The sequence below is a fragment of the Abramis brama genome, assembly GCF_963993115.1.
Source record: "Abramis brama genome assembly, chromosome: 15".
In the NCBI taxonomy this organism is placed as follows: Eukaryota; Metazoa; Chordata; class Actinopteri; order Cypriniformes; family Leuciscidae; genus Abramis; species Abramis brama.
In genome coordinates this window covers 4,008,203-4,032,872 of record NC_139977.1, presented here as the reverse complement: position 1 = coordinate 4,032,872, position 24,670 = coordinate 4,008,203, and the positions used below count along the sequence as shown (strand labels likewise).

At 37.6% G+C, this 24,670-nt stretch overlaps 1 protein-coding gene across 1 annotated transcript in view; it reads right to left on the bottom strand.

Annotated features, from left to right (window-relative positions):
* The window catches only part of jakmip2 (janus kinase and microtubule interacting protein 2), a 37,968-nt gene extending 14,820 nt beyond the window's left edge, over positions 1-23,148 (bottom strand). Inside the window, exons 1-9 of the mRNA XM_084136674.1 lie at positions 22,972-23,148; positions 8,419-8,659; positions 5,032-5,529; positions 3,993-4,202; positions 3,459-3,557; positions 3,110-3,256; positions 871-1,011; positions 727-780; positions 432-554 (exon numbers count right to left, since the gene is read on the bottom strand). Of these exons, the coding sequence (XP_083992800.1) occupies positions 432-554; positions 727-780; positions 871-1,011; positions 3,110-3,256; positions 3,459-3,557; positions 3,993-4,202; positions 5,032-5,529; positions 8,419-8,547 (1,401 nt within the window). The 5' untranslated portion in view covers positions 8,548-8,659; positions 22,972-23,148. The remainder of the gene's footprint in view (positions 1-431; positions 555-726; positions 781-870; positions 1,012-3,109; positions 3,257-3,458; positions 3,558-3,992; positions 4,203-5,031; positions 5,530-8,418; positions 8,660-22,971) is intronic.
* Positions 23,149-24,670: the final 1,522 nt, after the last annotated feature.

Genomic DNA, 24,670 nt, shown 5'->3' with positions numbered 1-24,670 from the left:
CAGGAAGTGATGTCGTCGTCGTCTGAGACAGCAGAGCGTAGCCAGTTAATCAATGAGGATTCTTTACAAAGATAATTAGGTTTACTTAACTATTCAGTAAAACGATGTTATTGCGAATATTATTGTAACTTGTTCATCATTGTGTCAGTGTTTTATTCGCTGACTTTAGCTATAGCTTCTTTGCACGAAGAACAACATAGTGACGAAACGCGTTTGTCCGCTCAAGGCCACTGTAGAAACATGTCGATGTAAGGCGACCCGCGGTGTGTGTAGAGAGAAATGCTCATTCTAAGCTAATAAAAACATAACGGTTCATTATGTAAGGTCTTTATACACCACTGAAAACATAGTTATGTATATGATATTGCATTTCTGTCAACAGATCCTCCTAAATATTACACAATGCACCTTTAATGTTCCTAAATGCTCACCTCATCTAAATCTTCATCTGGTGTAGCCGGGGTTCGATCCATGCGCAGAGAAGCCACTGAGGAAGTTTCCGAATCCATTGACTCTTCATCATACCCGTAGAATGTATCTACAACAATGTGCCTCTGCATGGGAAACGACAAGATAAACCCTGGGTAAATAAGCACTTTATCATGGAATCAAGGGTAGTCCCAATCCTACTGTCACTGGGTGCGGTAAAAGTTAATAGACAGACTGCAATGTTTTGAAAGCGGACAGGAGAAAATATTGCAACACTGAGAAAGTTCCACACTTCACCTTTATAGGTCTGCTTCGTTTATGCCTCTTCTTTCTCAAGAGTTTTTCTCTATCCTGAAACATGGAGCAAAAGAAAGATGTGATACGTGTGTGTTCAGTGCTCACTTGTGTGACTTCAGTCTCACGTTCACAGGAAGTACTCACTCGTGTCAGCTCGTCGATCATACTCTGTTGCTCTAGGACCTGCAGCTTGAGGAACTCAATCTCTTGATCATCATTGGCCTGATCCAGATCATTCAGAGACTTGAGTTTCTTCAGCGGAGGATGGGATGTAATCTTTTCCTTCTGAATATGACAAAACAACAATAATACAACAGGATAAATGCATTCTGCACTCAAAATTGACAAAATTGTCTGGTGCAACTACAGTTGAGCTATTTTCACTTGCAGAAAGCAAGTTTTATTTATAGTTTACAAGAGATTTTGTAGTGATCATCCAATGATTATCAAATTATGGAGAATTATGGAGCATTATATCAGGCAAAAGCTAATTCTTTGTGAATTTCTTAGTATAGTCTTTCATGTCCATCTGAGAGATTGAGAATTCACATTTAAAAAATATTTAGGTTAATATATTTTTACCAAATAAATGTATACAGTCAAAAGTATGAAATAATTAAGTCTCTTCTGCTCACCAAGGCTGCATTTATTTAAACGTACAGTATGGAATTTTTCGCCACTAGGGGTCGCTAACCTCTTTACAATAACAAAGGCGTAGTTTGATGACGCAACATTTGCTAAGAATTATGGATCTTGTCGTCAACGTCAAGCCGACCGATCTAATAATGTTTATGGATGACTGAATACAGATGCTTTTATCATGACTGTGATATGAAGCAGTTCGGGATTGCTAAGAGACAGCTATCAGCTCCACACGCGACGCGAGTCCCGCGGATATAAAAGTTAAAAGGAATATGGACATTTCATTCTACCGAACTAACTTACACGCAAGTGCAGAATTACAACTCACAGGTCAGTTTATTAGACAAATTAAACTTGTGAGGTAACGCAGCGCTGTTTCACTTGGTCTAACATTACACTAGCACACTAAACTGCATTTGAATGTGTTGAAATGTATGTGTTAGTTTGTCTGTATGAGACTAGCAGTAAGCTAGATCAACATTAGAATAACATACAGATCATATTCTGACATTTTATCATTGTTGAACTATATAACATTGATTAGTTTTATGTAAATGTGCTCACCTGTTTAATAAAGTACATGTAGAAGCGGTCGAAGTCTCGGACGTGGAGCTCTCGTTTATATACTGTCTATGGGAGCTCTCGGCATCTCGAAAACACCGCGCTGATATTGATTCTCGTTTTAGTTCTCTTTTTTATCCAAAGTCTGCTTGCCATGGTCCGTAATGTTTGAACGAAACAACAACAGCGTGCAGATAGACATTGCGAACTACAAAGTTGTCCGCGTCAGTCGCTTTGGTTACTATCAGACGGCTCTGGTTCATAGCTCTGGTTGCTATGGCAGCACGAGCGGAAACCAGGGACAATGCGGATATGACGCCATTGGCGCCGACAAAACGAAAATAAAGAAACGGGACATTTCTCGAATTAAATTACAAATTTCTCCTGGTTTGAAAGTTGTTGGAAACAGTCGGGATAATGTAAGTACACAACTAAAAAAAAATATATAACTTAGATATAGTGATTTTTGCTATTTTTAAAGCAAAAAAGTTACATATTGTGCCTTTAATGAATAATACAATAAAAATAGTAACACTGTCACATATTCCAAAATACATTAAAATAAGCTAATGATCTGGTGCTCAGCAATCACTTCTTATTATTATCAATGTTGATAAGTTTTTATTATTTAATAATAATAAAATAATAATAAATAGTTTTATTTATTTAATATTTAATTTGCTTAATATGTTTGTGAAACTTTGATACACTACCATTCAAAAGTTTGGGGTAAAAATTAAGAAAAAGATTAAGGATCCAAAAGGATGCAATAAAATGATCTTAAGTTACAGTAAAGACATTTATAATGATACAAAAGATTTCTATTTCTATGTTCTTTTGAACTTTCTATTTCAACAAGGTTTCCACAAAAATATGATAAGCAGTAAAAATGGTTTTCAACAATGATAATAATAAGAACCATTATAATCAATTGAGCACCAATAATAACCGATAATAATTGAGCATCAAATCATCATATTAGAATGATTTCTGAAGGATCATGTGACACTGAAGACTGGAGTAATGATGCTGAAAAATCACATCACAGGAATTAATTGCATTTTACAATATATTACAATAAAATAACTGTAATTTTAAATTGTAATAATATTTCACAATATTACTGTTTTTAATAAATTGCCTAAATGCAACCTTGAGCATTAGAAGAAGAGGAACCCACCATCTCCGTGTTCTCCTTGGTTATGGATTTAAGTTTATCCTCCATCCTCTGGAGGGACTGGCTGAGATCATCATTTTTCTTACTTAATAATTTGTTCCTCTCCAGTAACGGCTTACACTGTTTCTCTGTTTCCCGAACACGCTTCAACTGAGAGAACAAAATCAGGGTGAATTATTCATAAACAAAAGATGTTTTTATAATCCTGTACAACCCAACAATAACTCCACAGTTATTTAAAATGAATAATAATAATAATAATATAATAATAATGACCTTCACTGCGACATACAGGAAGTATTCAGGAAAACTCTATGCAAAGAACATCAATGACAGATGTAGCGAAACATACCAGCTCATTTCTTTCATCCACTAAGATTGAGTTGCGGTCCTCCAGCTTACGAATGGTGGATTTAAGTTCACTCATGCGTTTCTGGTTTCTTCTCATGTCCTAAAAACACATTTTCAAGCTTGACACACATACCCTTTATTGTGCAATAAAGGAAAATGTATGCAGCAACGTAAAATGTTTACAATATTAAGAAATATTCTGGGAACAAAGCTGGCACAGTAGTGCTCAAAAGCATTAGTGTGTGTGTGTGTGTGTGTGTGTGTGTGTGTGTGTGTGTGTGTGTGTGTGTGTGTCTGCTACTGAGAAAGAGCACTCGCTTTTAAGACAGTCATTCAACTGGCTAATAACAGAAACACTTCATTAATCTTAACTTAAAATGATACATTACAAGAATTGACATAACCATAGATTGTATGTTTAAGACTGCAATGACTTATACTACAAGAACGTATGCATCTGCATATTCGAACGTACATTTGTGTATGCACATGTGCACTTGTAAACTCGACAAATGAACAGATCTGGTTTCTTTACCGGACTCCCACAATGCTCTGCTCCGTCGCCCGCACGGCCGGGGATCTCTCTCTTTGGGCTTCCCAGGTTGCATTCTGCCTCTTTCACCAGAAACAGCTGCTCATCGAGCGCATCCTTCTGTAGCTGCAACTTCTGCACGAAACCTGTCGCCGTTTCCAGCTCTTTCTCCAGCGAGAAGATTGTTCTGTCTTTGGCTTTGATCTCATCCACCTGGACAGTTTAACACAGGTCACGCTGGGTTAAGGGTCAGGGTTTGGCCTGTCAGATTCGGTAGTTAACACCTAACGCTACAACATCACCTATAATACCGGAACCACCCGGAAGCACGTGATATGAAATCATAGGCCTTGTTTACAGCTGGTATTAAGATGTGTTTTGGTGGATCGGATCACAGTTGGACGAGGGAGACACATTCCCGTTTACACCTGTTTTTTTAATCCGTCTCTTTTGTCCACTTTCATCCACTTCTGTCCTGATTTCTTCGAGGGAAGGTTTTTTTTTCACAAATCTTTCCATCTAATAGACAAAATTAGCTCGGGCACTTTACATATGAACATAACCATCAGCTTTCGTTTCTGCTCTGACAGACACAAAACCAGCCGAACGCTGTGAGTGTGTGTTAGAAATCAGGAATGGTGAGAGAACATTGTGCTTGGTACATTTTTCATCTTCAAACCAAACTTGTGTCTCCAGCCGATAAAGTTTAAACCCCGTCTTGGCTAGATCTCTTCTCATAATGTTCCCTCATTATTCAGTAGACGGAGAGAAGACGGTCTTTTAGTGGCTGTTTGAACACATTCAATGACATGAGCGTTTACACTACGAAAGCAATCCGGTCTAATGTGTTTTCAACTCCCTCTGGAGGTGGTGAAAGTGGACGAGCTCAAAACGTTTTAGACCCGTTTACACCTGTGTTTAGAGTCGTCCACTTGTGATCCGATCGACTAAAACACATCTTAACACCAGGTGTGAACAGGGCCTCATGGGACCACAGAAGTTATTAGACATTTCTACCTTAAGAATAAGAACGACAGCTTACCAGTCGACGAATATCTCGCTCTGAGTCCCACTTGATCTTGGAGATTTGTTCCTGGTGCGCTTGATGTTCAGTGCGCAGGTCCCCTGCCTTCATCTTGTCGGCTATAATCATAGTGCTCAGCGCTTCATCCGTCTGCCGTTTGGTAGACTTTAGCTCTGCTATTTCTTGCAGGAGCTTCACACGCTCCTGGTCGAAGAACCGCCGGGCTTCTTCTCTGGCCTCTAGCGTCAGTGCGGTACGTACTTTCTCTCCACTGCCATCGCGCAGAGCACTAAGTGCAGTCCGTAAGCGCTGGATCTCGCCTTCTTTAATCTTAGCAGTGCGAGATATTTCCTGCTCATGCTGCCGAGTTAGCGACTCCCTCAGCGTGGCGAGCTCCTTCAGCTTCTCTTCGTGCCAGCGGGCCCGTTGCTCTGTCAGCGCCACAGTGTGCCGATGCTGCTCCTGCTCGCGAATGCGCTTGCCTTCCTGCACCTTTTCTCGCTCCAGTTTGGTCACCTGCAGAAATGAGTTCATGAATAGCTATGCCACTTTTGGTAATATTGCATTTAGCCGATATATGTTCTGGCAGGACAAATATGGTAAAGTTTGTAGTAACAAGTCAAGTCAAGTCATCTTCATTTATATAGCGCTTTTAACAATGTAGATTGTTTCAAAGCAGCTTTACAGAGATAAACGTATAATTTAAGGTAACAGAGATTGTCTTGCAACACTTTACAATAAGGTTCATTAGTTAACATTAGTTGACTACCTTAGTTAACATGAACTAAGAATGAACAATACTTCTTCAGCATTTATTAATCTTTGTTAATATTAATTTCAACATTTACTAATACATTATTAAAATCAAAGGCTGCATTTGTTAACATTAGTTACTAGTCACTATAAACTAACATGAACAAACAATGAACAGCTGTATTTTTATTAACTGACATTAACAAAGATGAATAAATTCTGTAACAAATGTATTCCTCATTGTTAGTTCATTATAGTTAATACATTAACTAATGAACCTTATTGTAAAGTATTACCAAGTTTGTTACTCCAGAAATGCCTAATTTATTAAAAGTTCTGGATGGCGTCACAGCTGATCCACACAAAGTGCTTCCATCAGTTGTTATGGCATATAGTTTGTGAATTGACTTGTACTTATCATTTACTGTTAATCAGTGGTGTAAAGTATTTGAGTAAATGTAATTAGTTACTGTACTTGCATATCTTTTTGGCTACTTTGTAGTTTTACTGAGTATCAAAGATATTAGCAACTTTTACTCACTACTTGACTACATTTTTGAACAAGTGTATGTACCCTTTACTCCAGTACATTTGTGAAGAGTAATGCAATTACTCATTACATTTTGCATGACACCTAACTTTTTCTGCAGCAGTTTACTGCTGCTATAAAGAAGCGATATCGCCATCTACAGGGCACTGAAGGTACTATATCATGTGTGTGTGTCGCCCTTACTCACCCAAACCTTTCAACAAGGCTGCTTTACACGAATGCGAGTGCATTAGTTTCGTATATGAGATGAGGCCGAAACCAGCACATCCAGTGCAAGTAAGCTTTGACTATTTCATTTTACTTAACATTTTATGATTTATCCGTTATACTGAAGAGACTTTTTTGAAGGATATTGGTTCACTTTTTGTACCCTTTTTGATGTCGCTTTCACACTGGCAGTTTAGTTCGGAACGGGGCACGATTCGCATGAAAAAACGTTATTGTGAACGCTGTCATGACTACTGGATGCAACCCGCGACTACTGGAGGAGGTGGTCTGAGTTCGGTTGCACTCGAACCGTGCCGCGGTTCGCGTGAATGTGAAAGCACATGGACTCGGGTGCATGCTTGTACAGGAAGAAAAGTAACCTGCGCATGCGTTTTAGCTGATTAGTATGTATTTAGTTAAATAAAACGCATGTAAGGGACAAGGGGGTAATCTTTCAGAAAAAACTGACTTCCCGGCTTCCCGGGGGCCGCCATTGATTAGCAGACCATCACCTGCTGTTAGCATTTCATTGACTCCCATTCATTTTGGCGTCACTTTGACAGTGAATAACTTCACATCTGAGGCATTTAAAGACTCCATTTGCCCATTATTTATTTCTAAAGAAACATGAAAATGTATAAAAGGCTCCATTTCCTTGTATCTTACGTTATGGCCCCGTAGAAGCAGTTTTTGTAAAAATAGGCTAACGATTGCATCATAACCACGCGACTCTCTGTCGCACAGGAATTACCGTATGGACAGAAGGAGAAGCTCACGGGCAATCGGGGGGACGTGGAGGCAAAATGACAAAATAATTCATCAGAATACCTACTAAAAGTTTCTCCTGCTCCAGCTCATGGACACCTCCTACTCACACTCTCCGTCTCTGCAAGTTTCGGAAGGGAATGATTCAGATTTCTCTTGACTCAGCTACTAGAAGACAGACGGGTTGCTCACGTCACATCTACGTTGTCAAGCTCAGTTTGAGTCTGCGCAGTACGCTCGACCATCAGGAAGAGAGAGCTTCTAATTGACTTCACTTCTCTCCGCTGAATCCAATGGGGTCGCTGTATCCATTTCTTTTACTGTCTATGGTAAGGGATGATAGTGTTGATGATTTACCTTGGATGCGAGTGAGAGTGAGCCTGCAGTGTATTCGCGCATAGCGTGTGGAAACAGGGCAACAAATTAATGGAAATCCACTGTCTCCTCAAAAGAGTTTGTTTGCAAGCAGCAGAAAACCACCTTATGAGTCACACACACACAGTAAACCTGTGTTGTTCACTCAGCTGAGCATAACTGCACCAAATTAATAAAAAAACACAATATATTGACGTTCTGTTTTTCTATCATGCGGCGTGCACGTTTGCGATGACGTAAGATGCACGCAAACGCACCAATGTTCGATAGAATCAAGTAGAATCAAACGAGCCCAGTGTGAAAGCAGCCTAAAAGGCTGTTGTGTCAACCTTGATTTATTGCAATATTGACGTGTTCAGTTGTATTTTGATTTTAGAAAATAAACGTGATTGCTCTCCTCACAAATCAACTGTTTCTTGTTTTTCACTGGCATGTCTCTTGGTGTTGAGGACTAGCTCCTCTTTGAGCCTACGTCCAGTATGAGTAAAATACTTAAGTACTGTTAAAATCAGATATTCTAAGACTTTTACTCAAGTCATATTGAAATTGGTCAATTTCGCTGTAAGGTATCTGTACTTTACTCAAGTATGGTTTTCAAGTACTCTTTACACCTCTGCTGTTACTGAAAGGGATCCAAGACATGCACTGGTTAAAAATGCCATTTTTACATTTTGTCAAATGTATGTAGAGTATGAAGGGTTCATTGTGAATGCTACACTTTCAGATTCACTAGTGCTCTATGTAAATTTGCCTACCTTGCATTTTTCTTGATGCAGTTCAATTTGAATATCGGTTAATTTCGACCTGAGATCCTCGTTGGCCGCCTGCAAGGCTGAGATGAGTGCTTCAGGCTTCTCGCCCTTGGCGCGGCCTTTCTTTGCCATTGGGTCAGATGTAGGGGTTCCTCAAACACTCTTATTATTATCATCCATCACGTCAAGTTACACTGTCATTTCCAGTTCCGTCTTTTCCTCATTATCCTTGGAGTCAGAAAACCTGTGGGTGTAAATGGGACCACAAATTTCTATTAGGATTTACAGTAATGGTAATAACAGAGGCCAAACTAAAGCATGCACACTGTAGACTAGAGATGCATGATTAAACTACAGATTTCAGATCTGTGTTTGCGCTGCCGCTGACCCAGAGAGAACAGTCATCATCTTCACAGTCTTTTAAACCACACATTATTTCTTTCGTACAGTCATTCATATTATCACAGAAGTTCTGCGATAAAAGTTTATAGTTCGGATATAAACACTGATGTCTACGGCAGCGATCAAAATAGAGCAAATCAGCTTTTGAAAGTAACTTGCCGCTTCAAATAACGATTGTATCGATTACATCGTTACACCAGTAGGTGGCGACAAGTGACTGTTAAAAAAATTGATTTGTCATTGAATCATTGATTTTGGGTGAGAGCTGATTCATCCTGTAATGAAACAAGTGAAGTTTGAGTCATTGAACCATTCATTCAAACCAATTTTTTTTTTATATAATTAATTCTGATTAATTAAACATTTTTAAATAGATTGCAGCAATTAATACTTTGTCAGCACCTCTAAATTGCATTATTTTTTTTAGTTGTCTGTTCAGAATCTGGGAGAATCAATTTATCCAGAATAGTGCAGCTCTATTGTAGACTATTTAAATTGAAATTAAATTATCTGTAATAATAATAATAATAATAATAATAATAATAATAAATGTGTCCCTTGGGCTTCTGGCACTTCTATGTTCCTGTGGTTCAACCTGTTTTTTGTTAAAACTGATTTCAACTTCAAATTTCTATTTTTTTGGTTATAAGAGGAAAACTCTGAATTCTTGGAAACTTGGACCATGTCTTATTTATTTTTTCATATAAAATTTTTGCTACTTCTTTTTAAATACTTTAAGTATGGATTTCATTTGACCAGACCAGGGGTGTCCAGTCCTGCTCCTGGAGGGCCACCATCCAGCAAAATTGAGCTCTATCCCTAATTAAACACACCCAAACCAGCGAATCAAGATGTTCAGGATCACTACACACTTCCAGGCAGGTGTGATGCAGGAAAATGAGCCTATAGGAGGGGATTCACACTTTCAATCTTAAACAAAACGAAAATCCATTAAAAAAGATATTATTACATATTACGATCTAAACAAAGAGTGAAATAAACATAAACCATCTTGATTTTTATTGAACTTTACATTTAAATATGGTTACACTTTATTTTCAGGTGTCATTGTTTCAGTGTAATTATATGTTTAAGTACTGAGTAATAATTAACAACTACATGTACTTACTGTAGTGTTAGGGTAGGATTAGGATTTGGTTGAGGGTTAGTAGGGTTAGGACACTGTAAAATAAAGTGTTACCTTAAAAAACTTTGTAATAAAATAGCCAACTCCATGGTTTTGCTAATTCATTTTGAGATGTGGTAGAAAGATACAAAAATAAACAGAATTTCCTGGTGATAAATTTAAGTAAACACTTCAAAAGCCAGCACACTCTAACAATGAAGAAGAAACATCAATAGCAAGATAAAAGCACTGCTTTAATGGAAAAGTGGAAAAGCTTCAAACAGCTCTATATCCCACAATTCAGCTTGATTATGACCTCATAGCAGATTGTGCTTAACTGTAGTGTATGATATATTAATTATTTTGAGAATTAATTGCATAATAGTGTATAATATATGAATTATGTTTAGATTTAATCGCATAATACTCGTAACTACCTTATGTTCACAGTCAAAGTGTATACTATTGATTTTTTTTTTTTTTTTCAGCTCATATCCCTATAGGATTTTTTATATTTTCTCCAACAATTTAAATGCATATGGAATGGAGCATAAAACAAATTCATAAGTAAAAAAGGGGCTTCAATAATAAATCAGCTCAGTTGTGGATTTCAAAGTGATCAAGGGCTTAGTGCGTCTCATTTAAACCTTATGCACTCGTGCAACATAAGCAGTGTTAATAAGCATAAGTAAGCAATAATAATAATAAGCATTTTTAAGCATACAAATTTGGAGTGGAACGCAGCCCTAGATAATAATGTGTAGTGCAGGAGCCATCTTAATATAAAAAAGTCCTATTTGTCCTATTTAATTTTTGAGGAGACAACTGTAAACCGCAGAAGATACTGACAGCATAGCCAAGAGTTGCCTTGACAACACGTGCAGTGAACCAGTCTCCCACACACACACATGCTGTGTCACACAAGCTGACTAAATCTAGGCAAACAGCAGGGGATGTTGCTAGTGTCACACACTTCACAGCCAAGACAGTCTCTACTTCTACAGCGAGACTAACTCAAGAAGACCTTCGTTACATAAACAGACTACGTAGAGGAGTTATGATGATTAAGAGATTGTGAATGATTATGATGATGATGAGGCATGACGTGATTAAGAGATTGTGAATGAAGATTGTGACACTGTTTCTGGAGCTAATCTAACAACACACCAGCCACCTGAAACAAATAAAGATAAGATGTGCTGGTGGTGCAAGACAGCATGAAGCATTTGACAAAGCATTGAAAACAAGAGGATCTAAACACCTAAACGGTAAAAAAAAAAATTATAATAATGAAAGGGTGGTTTAAAATGACTTTGATCTGTATGGTGGTGTTAGGTGTCTGCTTTCTGGCCTAAGTAAAAAAAAAACACCATCACATCTTTATGATATTCTGGTCTCTGAATCTGAATATGACAGTAACCAACGTTTACATGCACCCAAATAATCCTTTATTATGACTAATCATAATGGCTCAATCAGACTGAAAAGCCTTCATGTAAACACCTCAATCAATCAGATTGAGCTTGATCCAAATTCAATTTTGATTGGATTGAAAGTGGTGTTGTACACCTGAAGAGACTAAATATGACATTTGCTAAAAAAAAAAACAACTTTTGTGATAAATGTCAGCTTCAATTCAATAAACCAAGGCAAAAACATTAATTATAATCGTGGTGGATCTGGTTCTGTTCAAAATACATGTAATCCAAATTGGATTTCAATGTTTAGGGTTCATATAAACAGAACTTTCCGATTCTGAACAAAAAAATTGACAAAAAATAGTGCATGTAAAAATGCTGACGGTAAAACAAATCACAAAAGAAGATTATTTAAATGTATACTACGGGGCTGTTGAATGCTTGAATCTGATTGGTTGACAAACGTTCTGAGGTGTGCAATTATTTTCAGGGAAACGCACGGCTAAAGTAGTCCCAGGCAGGTCTTGACCGCATTACAGTTCCATATATCACTTCGCCACATGATTTGAGTTATTTCAAAGGTCCTTGCAGACTACAACAGCAAAATAACCAAAACCCACAACAACACTGATCAAGAAAATAAATATAGTTAACAATAGGATAAAAACAACAAATTATTTCCATGGTTTTTGCGACAATATTATTTTTTATTATGTACGGAAAGCACATACTCTCTCGCTCTCTCTCTCTCTCTCTCTCTCTCTCTCTCTCCCACTCAAACACACACACACTCGCACAGAAAAGTGTTGTCAGCGCTGCTCTGATGATGTTATCAGTTATCAGCTACATGACACTTCTCACTAGCGAGGTAATAACGACGCTGTTCTTGAAGCTGATCAACTTACGCTGATGCCGAACACTGTTGAGAGACACAAAGATTCAGGTAATTCACATACGTTTAATCTCTGTCTCTGTCTCTCTCTAAAAACTGCATTAATAAATGCATTTAACTTCGCATCAAGGCTGCATTACAACCTCAGGTGTGCATTTTTTTGTAATAATTCAAAGTCCTGTCATCAATTATTCCTTACATAATAATTTAAAACTTTAATTTATATTAAATTTATAAAAGATTTTAAAAAAGATTTGAAGTGCACATTAAGCAATTAGGGTAGTGGTAGAGTTCCCATGTGTTGATTTGTTTTTATACTTTAAATTGTTTAGTAGCCACTACTTAGATGGTGTTCTCCATCAGAGGTCAGTTACAATATAAATAAGTATTTTTGCAACCATGAATTACTATACACTATATGTCTGGTGGACTAATGATCGCTGAGATAGCAAGTTCTGGCATGAAACTCTGGATGGCGCAGGCTGATTGGTCCATAACTCAATTTGGTAGTGATCACAGCATTATCTCCATATTGGTTGCTATTGCATTAGCGGCCATTGAGCTGCGGCTCAACATTCAAATACCGGCAGTGTTTCTGTTCGCAGGTTTCAGAAACCCTCCCCCTTCCCCAGCTCCACCTGTATAGATCTGCTGTATAGAGTTTAAAGGACAATTCCGGTGAAAAATGAACCTAGGGGTAATTAACACATGGTTACCGAGTCGATTGTTCCCTGGGATGCGTTTTCATGAAAATCGAATGTAAAGAGTTTTATCTCTAAAAACAGATTAGCTTATAACGCTAGTATATGGGGCACAGAGTAAGTAAAAGTAAATCGCTAGTTAATACCACTAACAAGGCTCAAAATAGCCTCACACTAACACGGTAGCATAATGAGGGTCCATACATGCAAACCGAAGCATTGAGAACTTTGTAAGTGTACAGACAGTTTAATAAGAAGATACTTTATAAAGACAGTACATTACGCGTTTACATCCAGGATCCATCTTGGAAAACAGTCTCGACTAATCGAGTCACGAACGCCGCGCTACGTTAGATTTCACAAACGTAATTCCTATCGACCAGCTCACTTAGCACGGCGTTCGTGACTCGATTAGTCGAGACTGTTTTCCAAGATGATGCCTGCCTGTAAACGCGTAATGTACTGTCTTTATAAAGTATCTTCTTATTAAACTGTCTGTACACTTACAAAGTTCTCAATGCTTCGGTTGGCATGTAGGGACCCTCATTATGTTACCGTGTTAGTGTGAGGCTATTTTGAGCCTTGTTAGTGGTATTAACTAGCGATTTACTTTTACTTACTCTGTGCCCCATATACTAGTGTTATGAGCTAATCTGTTTTTAGAGATAAAACTCTTTACATTCGATTTTCATGAAAACGCATCCCAGGGAACGATCGACTCGGTAACCATGTGTTAATTACCCCTAGGTTCATTTTTCACCGGAATTGTCCTTTAATTCATGTATGTTCAGGGCTCCAGACTAACAGATTTTACTAGGAGGACTATAGCCCCTAACTGAAAATTTTTAGGAGCACAGGCTGAGAATGTAGGGGCACACCTTAAATTAACCTGCAACGCATTTATTCACATCCCCCCTAACCACCCTGCGCGTTGTGCACACGCTACATTATGGCCAAGCATGCGCCCTTAAAATAGCATCTGAATAACGCACTGACTTTAGACTAGGTTTCTCCTGGTCTGTGGCGGAAATGTTTTCTGAAACTGCAAAATAGCACCAGGGAACGTTTGCGCCGGAACACGCCTCCTCTTTTCGCTGAACCGCCCCCGGGAGCGCAAGTTCATTCCCTAATTTACCGACGTGCGTCTGTGGAGGGAAAAGTCTGCTGTGCGTCGGGTGCAAAATAGGAATGATACATGCGTCGGTGAACAAAGTCAATTGCGCTGGGTGCAAGATAGGGCCCTATGAATGATAATAATTAAAGTTAGTATTACTTATTAACAGACCAGAAATATCACAATCTGACTTTGACAGAAGTTAGTTAAATATAAAAAGACTCAAATATACTACATAGCAGGTAATTCACATATACGGTATTTGTAAATAAAATAATTTTATTTTTCTAGAGTCCAAAATGAATTGGCTGCAGTGCACCCAAAAATAGAAATGTTGCCACAATGGCTTTAGAAGACAATGCCATCGTACAGCTCTATTGATCCTAACGCATCTATAATGGATCTGTAGCCATTTTCCATCGCACCGAAGTACTTACTGAAACCATCAAGCACAGAGAGATGGGCACAGATTGTGTTAGAGATGTTCACTGTCTTGTGATCATGTGAAAATATATATTTCACAGGTCATCCATGCAGGGTGTTTATATTCCACGACTGAGCTCAAAGCAAGGGAATAATGTGAATATTTTAAATGAAGGGTGAGTCTGACAGCATCTGTCATGTTTTAGCACACTCATCACTTTAATACACAATGTATCAGCACTTTTCAACTGAAGGGACAACTGACAACTAAACACAACTGGACTAATATCTAGAGATGTAATGTAAAACTGCCACACAAAGAGATCTGTAATATATCAAGCAATACCAAAAAGTAAATCTTGACTTATATTTTCCATAAAAAGTGCCTATTAAAGTTGTGTCCTCACTTTGTGTCAACTCAGGATTTTTTTATAATTCTGAATAAATCAGGCAATATCGTGGTCAACTTGAACTCTGAGGACCCCTTTCCTGTTTCCTGCTTATTGTGCATCTCACACATAGTCCCACATCGGGAACATTTATACATTGGGCACATAATAATGATAACCATTACGCTCAACCTAACATATGATTCTTGTATTCTGTGAGCTACTGGAGACCCAGAATAAGACGTACTGTACCGCTAAAACCAGTGGAAGGATTGTGGTATTAAATTAAATATTAGCTTAAAAAATAGTTGTCTATCAGTTGTTGTAACCTCAGTTGGACCTTTGTCAACTCCGTCATTTTTTTGTCAACTCCAGTTTTTAACATGTTTAAAATCATTCATGTTTCCATTTATTGTGTATTATTAAAACATCAACTGAACTACATGATATTATGTCTGATTTACCTAAGAACATTGGTTATGTATGTTTAATATTATAAAGGAGGGCAGAGAATTAAGGAGTTTAGGAACTGGATTGTTCAGAATAATCCTAACCCAGGAAAAAACATTTAGAGAATGTATTTTTCCACTTAGCTCCTTTATTGAACACTATTATTACATATTTGAAGACTTTACACTGTTGTTGGATGGATCAAATTAAATTAGCATGCTTTTTAATGCATCTGAGTTGACAAATTATGAAGTGAATAAATGTACATTTTTAGAAAAATTACATTGTTCATCAACTGAGACCTTTTGTCTACAAATATATCAGGTTATTTATTATTAATGTATTATTAAATAATAAAAACTAACTTCTAAAACATGTTTTGTCCCTTATTTAAAAAATCAGTGATATCACTGGGGAAACATTTACTGTATATTTTCTAACTACAAACTTGTTGGCAGAGGATGCTGATCTTCTGGATCTTCTTGGTTATGTAATTTGTACCAGCTGATAGTTTGGTTAATCTTTCTGCCCACCAGAATCTAAGATTTAACAGCTTTAGATGTTTTGATTATACTGTGCATGTCTGACAGCAAAATCCATTAGATTCGTGATGCTCTGTCCGTCCAGACAAGCTCAGTTCATCCAAACATACTGTCATATCCCAATACTGTAAAACTACGAATACATTTCTTTCATATCCTGTTTCATAACATGTAGTTAACATGGAGTAATAATATCAGTCTCAGGATTGCCTCTCTGGACATCAGGTTCAAATAAGTTAGGTTTATTCGTACACCAAATTCTACTTTTAGCAGATTATGCTAACTTTAATCGTGCATAGTGTTTATTATTATAACTAATCACGGTACGCATGCATGAAAGACAATCATTTACTATTTAGAAAAACAGAATGCATCTTGACGCCACACTGACTGTACCAAACCATAAACCACTATCACTAATACCATATTAACCCAGAAACGACTGGATCACAAAAGCGCACACTGTAGCCACTGGATGCTAAATTTAAAAATATATATTTGTGTGGGGCAATAATCTGATTTCTCCTCTCCCGTCTGTCTGCAGACCTTCCAGATTAGCTGTGCATCCGGTCGGATTTAGCCGTCTGTCTATCACAGGGTTCTGCATCCATAAAGCCCTCTGAATGTGTCTGGTTTTAGTGTTTATGCATGCTAAGTATAAGTGGGAAACATCTTTTTTTAAAGGAGCTTTGCATTCTATAAGTGCAACATTTACTGTAAATCTGCTAACACATCTAACACATCACATGCACAAATTACCACGGATGCATGAGATTACATGAACGGCTGTATATATTTTGTGAATAATCACATTAGCACACTCTTATATTCATGTTACTTATACAGAAAAGGCAAAAGTACAGTTATATTATGGCCTATTATTTAAAGCAGTATTGTTTCAAAGCAGCTTTACAGTGATAACAGGAAAATGATTCAGTGATGCAAACAGAGTTCATTTCGGCTGTACAGCAGCTCTGCAAGATAACAGTGTCATTGTTCAGCTGTTGAGTTTTGAAAAGATCATCAAATATTAAATTAATTTCATCTATAAAGCAGCTCTGCAGAAAACAGTTGTCATTGTCCAGCTCAGTTCAGTTCTCATATAATTGTGTAAGTGCAATCAGATCAATAATATTGTTGAATACTGTGTCCCCAAGACCCCAACTAAGCAACCAGAGGCGACCAATGAACCCCAAACTCCATTAAGTGACAGAATGGAGAAAAAGTCAGTCAAGTCACCTTCATTTATAGCGCTTTTACAATACAGATTGTTTCAAAGCAACTTTACAGTGATAACTGGAAAATAATGCAACAAAGTTTGTTTCAGCTGTACAGCAGATCTAGATGAAAGTCATGATCTACAAAGTCCCTTAAATCTCTTGGTGATCTCTTAAAGTCCCCCTGTGGTGAAAACACAGCTTTTAATGTTGTTTATATGTCTATGTGGTGTTTTTAACGTGCTTTAAGACAAACCATGTGTAAATTCATAAGTCGACACCATTGCTGAGTATTTTCTCCTTAAAACTGCAGTGAACCAAAGACAGTCTCAAAAACACGCTTTGAAATCGCTGGTGTTTCTGACGTCACAAACTACCTTGTAACCAATCAGATCAACGTGTGATCGTCAACCAGTGGATCTCTGAGCTGAGTGAGTGAGTGGAGGCGGGGCTCATTTGCATATTCATAGAACCACGTATACTAAATGAGGCAAGGGTGTCGAGTTACATTCAAGCTGTTTTAAGGCATGAAGAATTTTTTTTCAAGGAAAAAACATTTAAATATGTCATTTTGGTGATCAAAGATGAGTTTGAAGGGATAAAATTATTGACTACTTCAAGTAAGTTTTTAATTGATTCATTTCTTTTGTAAAAATCATTAGTTATTAATTTAGGGGCTGCTTACACGACAAACTTTATTGTGTTCTGGCTGTACATTTATATGACAACAGCGTTCTGGAGGCATGAGAACGCAAACTTTGAAGTAGGTTTCAAAGTGCACGTTTTTTAAAACGAGTTTTGAAAACGATACCCTTATCATCTCCGTGTAAACCACAAAAACGTGAAACTGTGAAAATGGTGACGGCATGCACATCCGTATCACAGGCCGTTTTCACACCTGAAAGTCCGCACCAAGGTCCAAACCAAAGGTCATGTTTTGATACATTTTATACATTCGGTTAGTTTTGGTTTGGTTTCACATTGCAATTATGCGAGCGCACTAAAGAACTTTACATGACGTACTTGCGTCCTGTCGGCATCATCTGTGTGGGCTGCATCTTGACATTGATTGGTTTGTAAACGGACGTGCGTCTGACGTCAGCGTGTTGTCAAGTCGGCGGGAAACTTTGACAAGAATGAATGAACAGACGCATATCATTGCCACTATACTGTTATTATTACGGCATTACTCCCTGCAGCAGCAACTATACTCGACGCTAGTTCACATTCGCCAAATGAACGTCCTCGTTGTTCGAACGTTTTATCGTTGCCGGCAGGAAAGGAGGAGAAGAGCGAGCGATCCTGCGAGCCCTGGCACCTCCATTTGGGGACAGACCAAGGTGAGTGGCAATCTGTGTCCATACTGGCCGTCTGTTTCAAAAGATGAGTTGTCACAGGTGATTTATAATTGTGTCCTTATTTCCTCTGTCTTCTTCTCTCAGATGTTTAGGCAACGCGGGAACCACCGGAAACTACCTGTAAATGGTCTGAAAGTCCGAACCATACAGAAAATGCTTTCACACTAGAAACGAACCAAACCTTTGTTCAGTTTAATCCGGACTGAGACTACCTCTTTTCGTCAGACCAAATTTCGTTTGTTTGTTCCGGGGGAGGGTTCACACCTGTAGTATTGATTCGGATCAAACTGAAAAGTCCGAAAATCCAGACCAAACAAGGTAGGTGTGAAAGGGCCCTTAGTCTATAGGCATGCGCGTTTGAACACGTATGTGCAGAGGAACTTCTCGGGAGAAACCAGGATTAGTCAGAGGGTCAGTTCTCCTCTGGCCAACGAACAAACGTGGTGTGATTATGATTCACAAGTCAGAAATCAGATTGTGGATTGCAGCACTCAAATATTCATCCAGTTCTTTTTGCTTGAAGATCGGATTCATCATGCCGGTATGGAGCCGAAGATGGTCTGTGTAAAGGACCTTGTGGTCTTTTCCGAGGATCAGTCGTGTCGTGTTGACGAGGCCTTCACAGGGGATTGTCTAGTGGACACGGTCTCTGTTGAGATTGAGGGCTCTGTTGTGGTCGTGTGTACGCGCAGATTAGGGATGGGACGATGTACTGACGGTTAGTATAATCGTTTAAAATGTAATTATCTTTAAAACCGTGTTTGATTATCGCGATTTTATTAACTCTATGTAAATCCTGTCCAGCCAGCAACAGTGTGACGCAGGCGCAGCGCGCAATGTTGGGTTTTTTTTATTCGAGAAGGAAGGGCGGAAGGCAGTGACCGTGCTCGGGAGATTTTTCAGCCTTTTCAGAGGACCAAATCTGAGGTGTGGTCATATTTTGGCTTTTATTTTTCATTTTGTACAGTGTACAGAACAATCATCCAGACAAGATGATCACAACAATATTATCAAACTCTGTAAACAATAAATCAACTCTGATTTCATTTTCAATAGAATCAAAAACGGAGACGCAAGACGGCAAGTTGTATTTGAATGAAACGAGAGCGCGTCCGTTGTCACACATGGATGTGCGCCGTTATAATGCGTTGCTATTGACGACGGTCATTATAAGGAAGGAAATGCCACAGAATAGAATCTTGCTTAAAAAAGTGCATAGAGCTGCTTGTTTTATTTGTTGTTTGTTGATTTTCAAATATAAAACTGTTTTTAGTGTGAGCATCAGTTCTTTTTGAACACTTTCATCTCGCTTTAACAAAACCGTGATAATATTGATAATCACGATAATTTTGGTAACTAATCGTGATAAGAAATGTTCATACGTCCCATCCCTAGTGCAGATCTTAGAAAATATTTGTAAATAGTGGTGCTTGCCAGTGCAAAATTTGCTGCCACCATGTTAGAGTGACAGGGTGTTTGCCAATGTCCAAGTTTAACACTTAGAGAAGGACCTAGCAGGAGAATGTGGGGGACACGACCCCTCCACAGTTTTTGCTGACACTGCACCCTGATTCCAAACCAAATCATACCAAAAACATTTCTTCGGGTTCGAAATTCCCCCATGTTTGAAATGTGACCAGGTGGTTGCTCAACTTCTATATGCAAGCTTGTCATGTAGCGTCGTCTATACGACAACCATGTCACTCATTCATTCTAAAACCTCTCAGTAACCAGTATAAAGACACAAGCACTGTGAGTCATATAGTATCTACATGGTATTCTGCCATTGATTAACAATTTGCGTGGGGATGCAATGATATGAACATTTTGATAACGCTAACTTAAAAAATTAACATATATCAGCCGATACCGATATGGTGGCCGATATATATCATGCATCCCTCAATTTGCGATTTCTTTTTTCACTTTATGTATTTTATTCTATATTACATAAGCAGCCTCAAATGTGCACATTAAACTCTTATTTCATAAACACATTGTTGCTGACAATTATGCTACAATATTTGTTTTTAATTCTGTTAAGCACTATATTTTCTTAAAATCTACAGCTTCCTTATTGTTTTTGGGAAGGTATGTCTTCTCTTTTATATTTTGTTGGCAAATGTGTAGGTCACTTAAATGAAATGGGCCCAATTTTTCAAAGCAACAAAAGATCTTGCCAGATTTACCTAAATAAGCTTTAAAAACAATTCGAATACATAAAAAGTAAATAAAAACTGTTGTGTAAAGAGGTTTGGTGTGTTTTACTTCCACTTTTCAAATCATTCTTACGCCCTGTACTACTAAAGTTTGTAAAATCTACAAGTGTGCATTAACAGTGATGCTTGCCATTGCAAACACCACTAATAAATCTACATGTGACGAATCAGTAGACTGAAATTTAGCATTTTAAGGTCAAATTGATGAATAAAGACATTTTCACTGAGCAAAAGCCGAACATTATTGGAGGTACTGGGATGTTAATGGGATGTTAGAGTCTTCCAGCTGCACTGGCCCATTTCCTGTCAGCATGGGGCAAAAGTACAACCACACTGGCATCATGACCCAGTTTTGCATCCACTGACACCAAACGCCAGACACCACAAACACAAATACAGAGGGTACAGAACACTTCACTATGCTTGGGTCAGGTTCACCCACGCAATCGAAAAAAAATCCTAAAATCCCTGTTTTTTGGTAAGCCGGAAATGGAGGCCTGTGCAATAACACACAATACAATTCTGTTTCAAAGGGTTTCTCTGAAAACAGTCGCTAACAATAATTCAGTTTAATGTAAGTTAAACCAGTGCAAAATGATCAGCTATCTACAATATCTATTCAAAATTGTTTTCAATTGATTTTGTTTTTTAAGAAAATATCACAGATTCAAAAATCACCCAAAATCATACTGACAACACTTTGATTGGTTGGTCTTACAGAGTTTTAATTAAACAGATATATTCAGATTCATATGTACAATTAATATCTATTATTAATGTTTTAAATGGTTAAATATGTTGAACAGGTACCATATACTAATAAGATGCTAAAAAACAATAACTGTAAAATGTAAAGCACTGAGCATTAAGCTTATCGACATTTGTTTTCTTTGTAATATATTGAAGACTAACAAACAGTTAATCTATAGAGTAAAAAAATGCAATATAATGTTGTTTTTAATAACAATAAGCATTTTAATATAAAAACTAATCACATAATCAGCCACTGTACTGATTTTTCACTTTTGACTGAATTCAATGGAAGCTTGTATTTGGGTCCCTATTAAATATGCTAAGGATTCCTATTATTATTTCTATCATAATTTGGAACCAATTCTAAAAATCCTTCCATCCTTAATGGAAATTACTTTTTTGGATTTCAACTAAACCAACTAAAACTAAGTTTTAATAGGACTTTCATGATTCCCAAAAGGATAAAATTCCACTGTAAGACATCAAAATTTATTTAAAGAAAATCTTGTGGGATTTTAAAACTCATACATATTCCCAAGAGATTTTCTTTAACTTAAAGCAAGACATTTTATAACAACACAAGTAGAGTTATGATGGAGATTACACAATATTCAACAGGATTCTAAGATTCTAAGTTTCAGTTTATCCATTTTAAGTAATTCTTATTTGATTCTTATTTAAAATTAGCCATGGTTTTATTATGGTAAAAGTGAAGTGGGCTAACCATTATTTATTTTTTTATTTTAGTGTGGATTGATTACCATTTGTATAACCACAGTTTTAGTACAAATACCATGGTTAAAGTATGGTTAGTGCAGCAAACCCATGGTTAATTTGTGGTTACCATGGTTTAACTAAAACAGCCATGTTTTGTTTTTTTGTTTTTTTTTTGGTCTTATTTAAACCATGGTAAATTTTTCACAAGGACTGTACACAATCCTAAAGCATTTTTAAGCAGGGATGAACAGCAACAGCGTATTTTAGGCCATATTAGTATAGCCATATTATTATGTATTAAAGCTCATTTCGCAAGATAATTTTAAATATTTGAAATATCAACATGCTTTTTTCCCCAGTCTTTTCAGTAGTATAGGTTTCGTTTTGACACAGCAGTAGATGTCATGTGACAGACTGCCTTAGGCCTGTCAAATGATCCTTCTTTGATGAGAGCTGGATGCTATTGAATATGAGTAGCATCAGTGAAGACATGTATGTGACTGCATAATAACCGGTAATGTACCGCATCAGTGTCTCCTCATCACGGCCTGCAGGGCTGAATCACACGCGTCCTGATGCAGGCCAGGCTCGCCCATTCACACTCACATTTCCATACAAAAATAACACATCACACGACAGCCAAATCACACCAAGCTTGCTTTCTTGCATGCCTTCATTTCAGCCGTTTTCCACCCATCAGCATTTGCATTCTATAAGCCTTGCGGTGATACATTCATTCTGTCCGGTGGCTCTCTGAAGCACATCTCAGCGACGGCGAACACATACGGTTAAAACAGCAGAGACTCAAATGCGCCCAGAATAAAGCTATGCTTACCTAGAAAACAATCCGCCACGATGTGCCACAGTCCACAAACCTCAAATCCACAATCATGGTCCTACATATTTCTCATCGCGACCTCTCAGCATCAGCAGCCGTACAATAAAACGACAAGCTCCGATGATGCAGCGTAACACCGCCCTCCTTCTCCTTCTGCTGTCGGGATGATGCTGCGAAACCCCGCCTCCTTCGAATGTCAGATTGATGCTGCGTAGCCCCGCCCCCTTCGAATGTCAGATTGATGCTGCGTAACCCCGCCCACTTCGAATGTTAGAATGATGCTGCGTAACCCCGCCCACTTCGAATGTCAGAATGATGCTGCGTAACCCCGCCCACTTGTACTGTCAAAATGACCTCATTACATTCACAGTTTACTCACTGCAGTCCTCAGACAGACAGACAGACAGACAGATAGACAGATAGATAGATAGATAGATAGATAGATAGATAGATAGATAGATAGATAGATAGATAGATAGATAGATAGATAGATAGATAGATAGATTATTTGTTCAAAAATGTTTTCACCTTGTTTGCAGTTTTAAAAAAAAAATATCTAATTGAATTGAAATAGAGGTGGGGGGGGGGGGCTGATGCTTTAAATTGTATATTGTATAAAATTGTATGCACTGTAAAAAATTAAATCGTAAAAAAACGGTCAATGACTGTCAGCTGCGGCTGCCAAACAAAAACCGTAAAAATAAAGTAAAAAATTCTAATTTAAACGAAGTGCAAAAAACTTTTACAGAAATTTTCCTTAAATGTTTTACAGAAAAACACTGTTATTTTACAGCTATTTCCTGAATTATTACGATCAAACGCCTTCACTGTAAAAAAAAAACATAAAAAAACAGTCAAATGACTGTCAGCAATGGCTGCCATGCAAAAACCATAAAATTAATGTAAAATATCCTAATTTAAATAAGTGCAAAATACTTTTACAGAAATCTTCATTAATCTTTTTTAATAGAAACACAGTTATTCCACATTTATTTTCTGAATTTTTTACTGAAAAACATGCAGTTAACTACATGCATGATTTGCTGTGACTATACGTCACTGCATCAGCAACTACACAGTTACTGTCTGTTAAATAAAGCAACATGCAGCATATCATCAGTGTTTCTCTGCTCATCCTGGACTGAAGCTCAGGCTCTACTCTTCAACACAATGGTGACACACGAAACACACCATACAGAAACACTTTAAACCCCAACAGAACATTAAACACTACCAGATCTCTCAGGATCTCAGCATCTTCACTTATTACAATCCGGACTTTATTTCTTTCATACTAACATTCTTATTGAGAATTAACAGAGGTTTAGAAGTTGAAGTTTTATTGAAAAGAATAAAGTTTGATGTCACCATGATGGAGATCAGTGTTTGCTTTAGTTGGGCTCTTGACCTTTTAGATTTTAACACGAGTATTCCTCTGGCTGCTTTAACTGTGTGTCTCTGATGCATGTTTGTTATAGTAGGAATCCAAGAGAAACTCAGATCAGATGATGTTGGTCACTTTTTAGTGATAATAGTCATCATGTAGTGTCTTGCTTCATTGAAACCATCTGAAGTGTAATATCTGATTAAGTCATTAAATATTAGTTGTTAATTTTGCATGACAAAACTGTTATAGAAAATCCTGCAGTGCTGTGATATACAGAAAATGTTTTGACAGGATCATATAGACTCACTC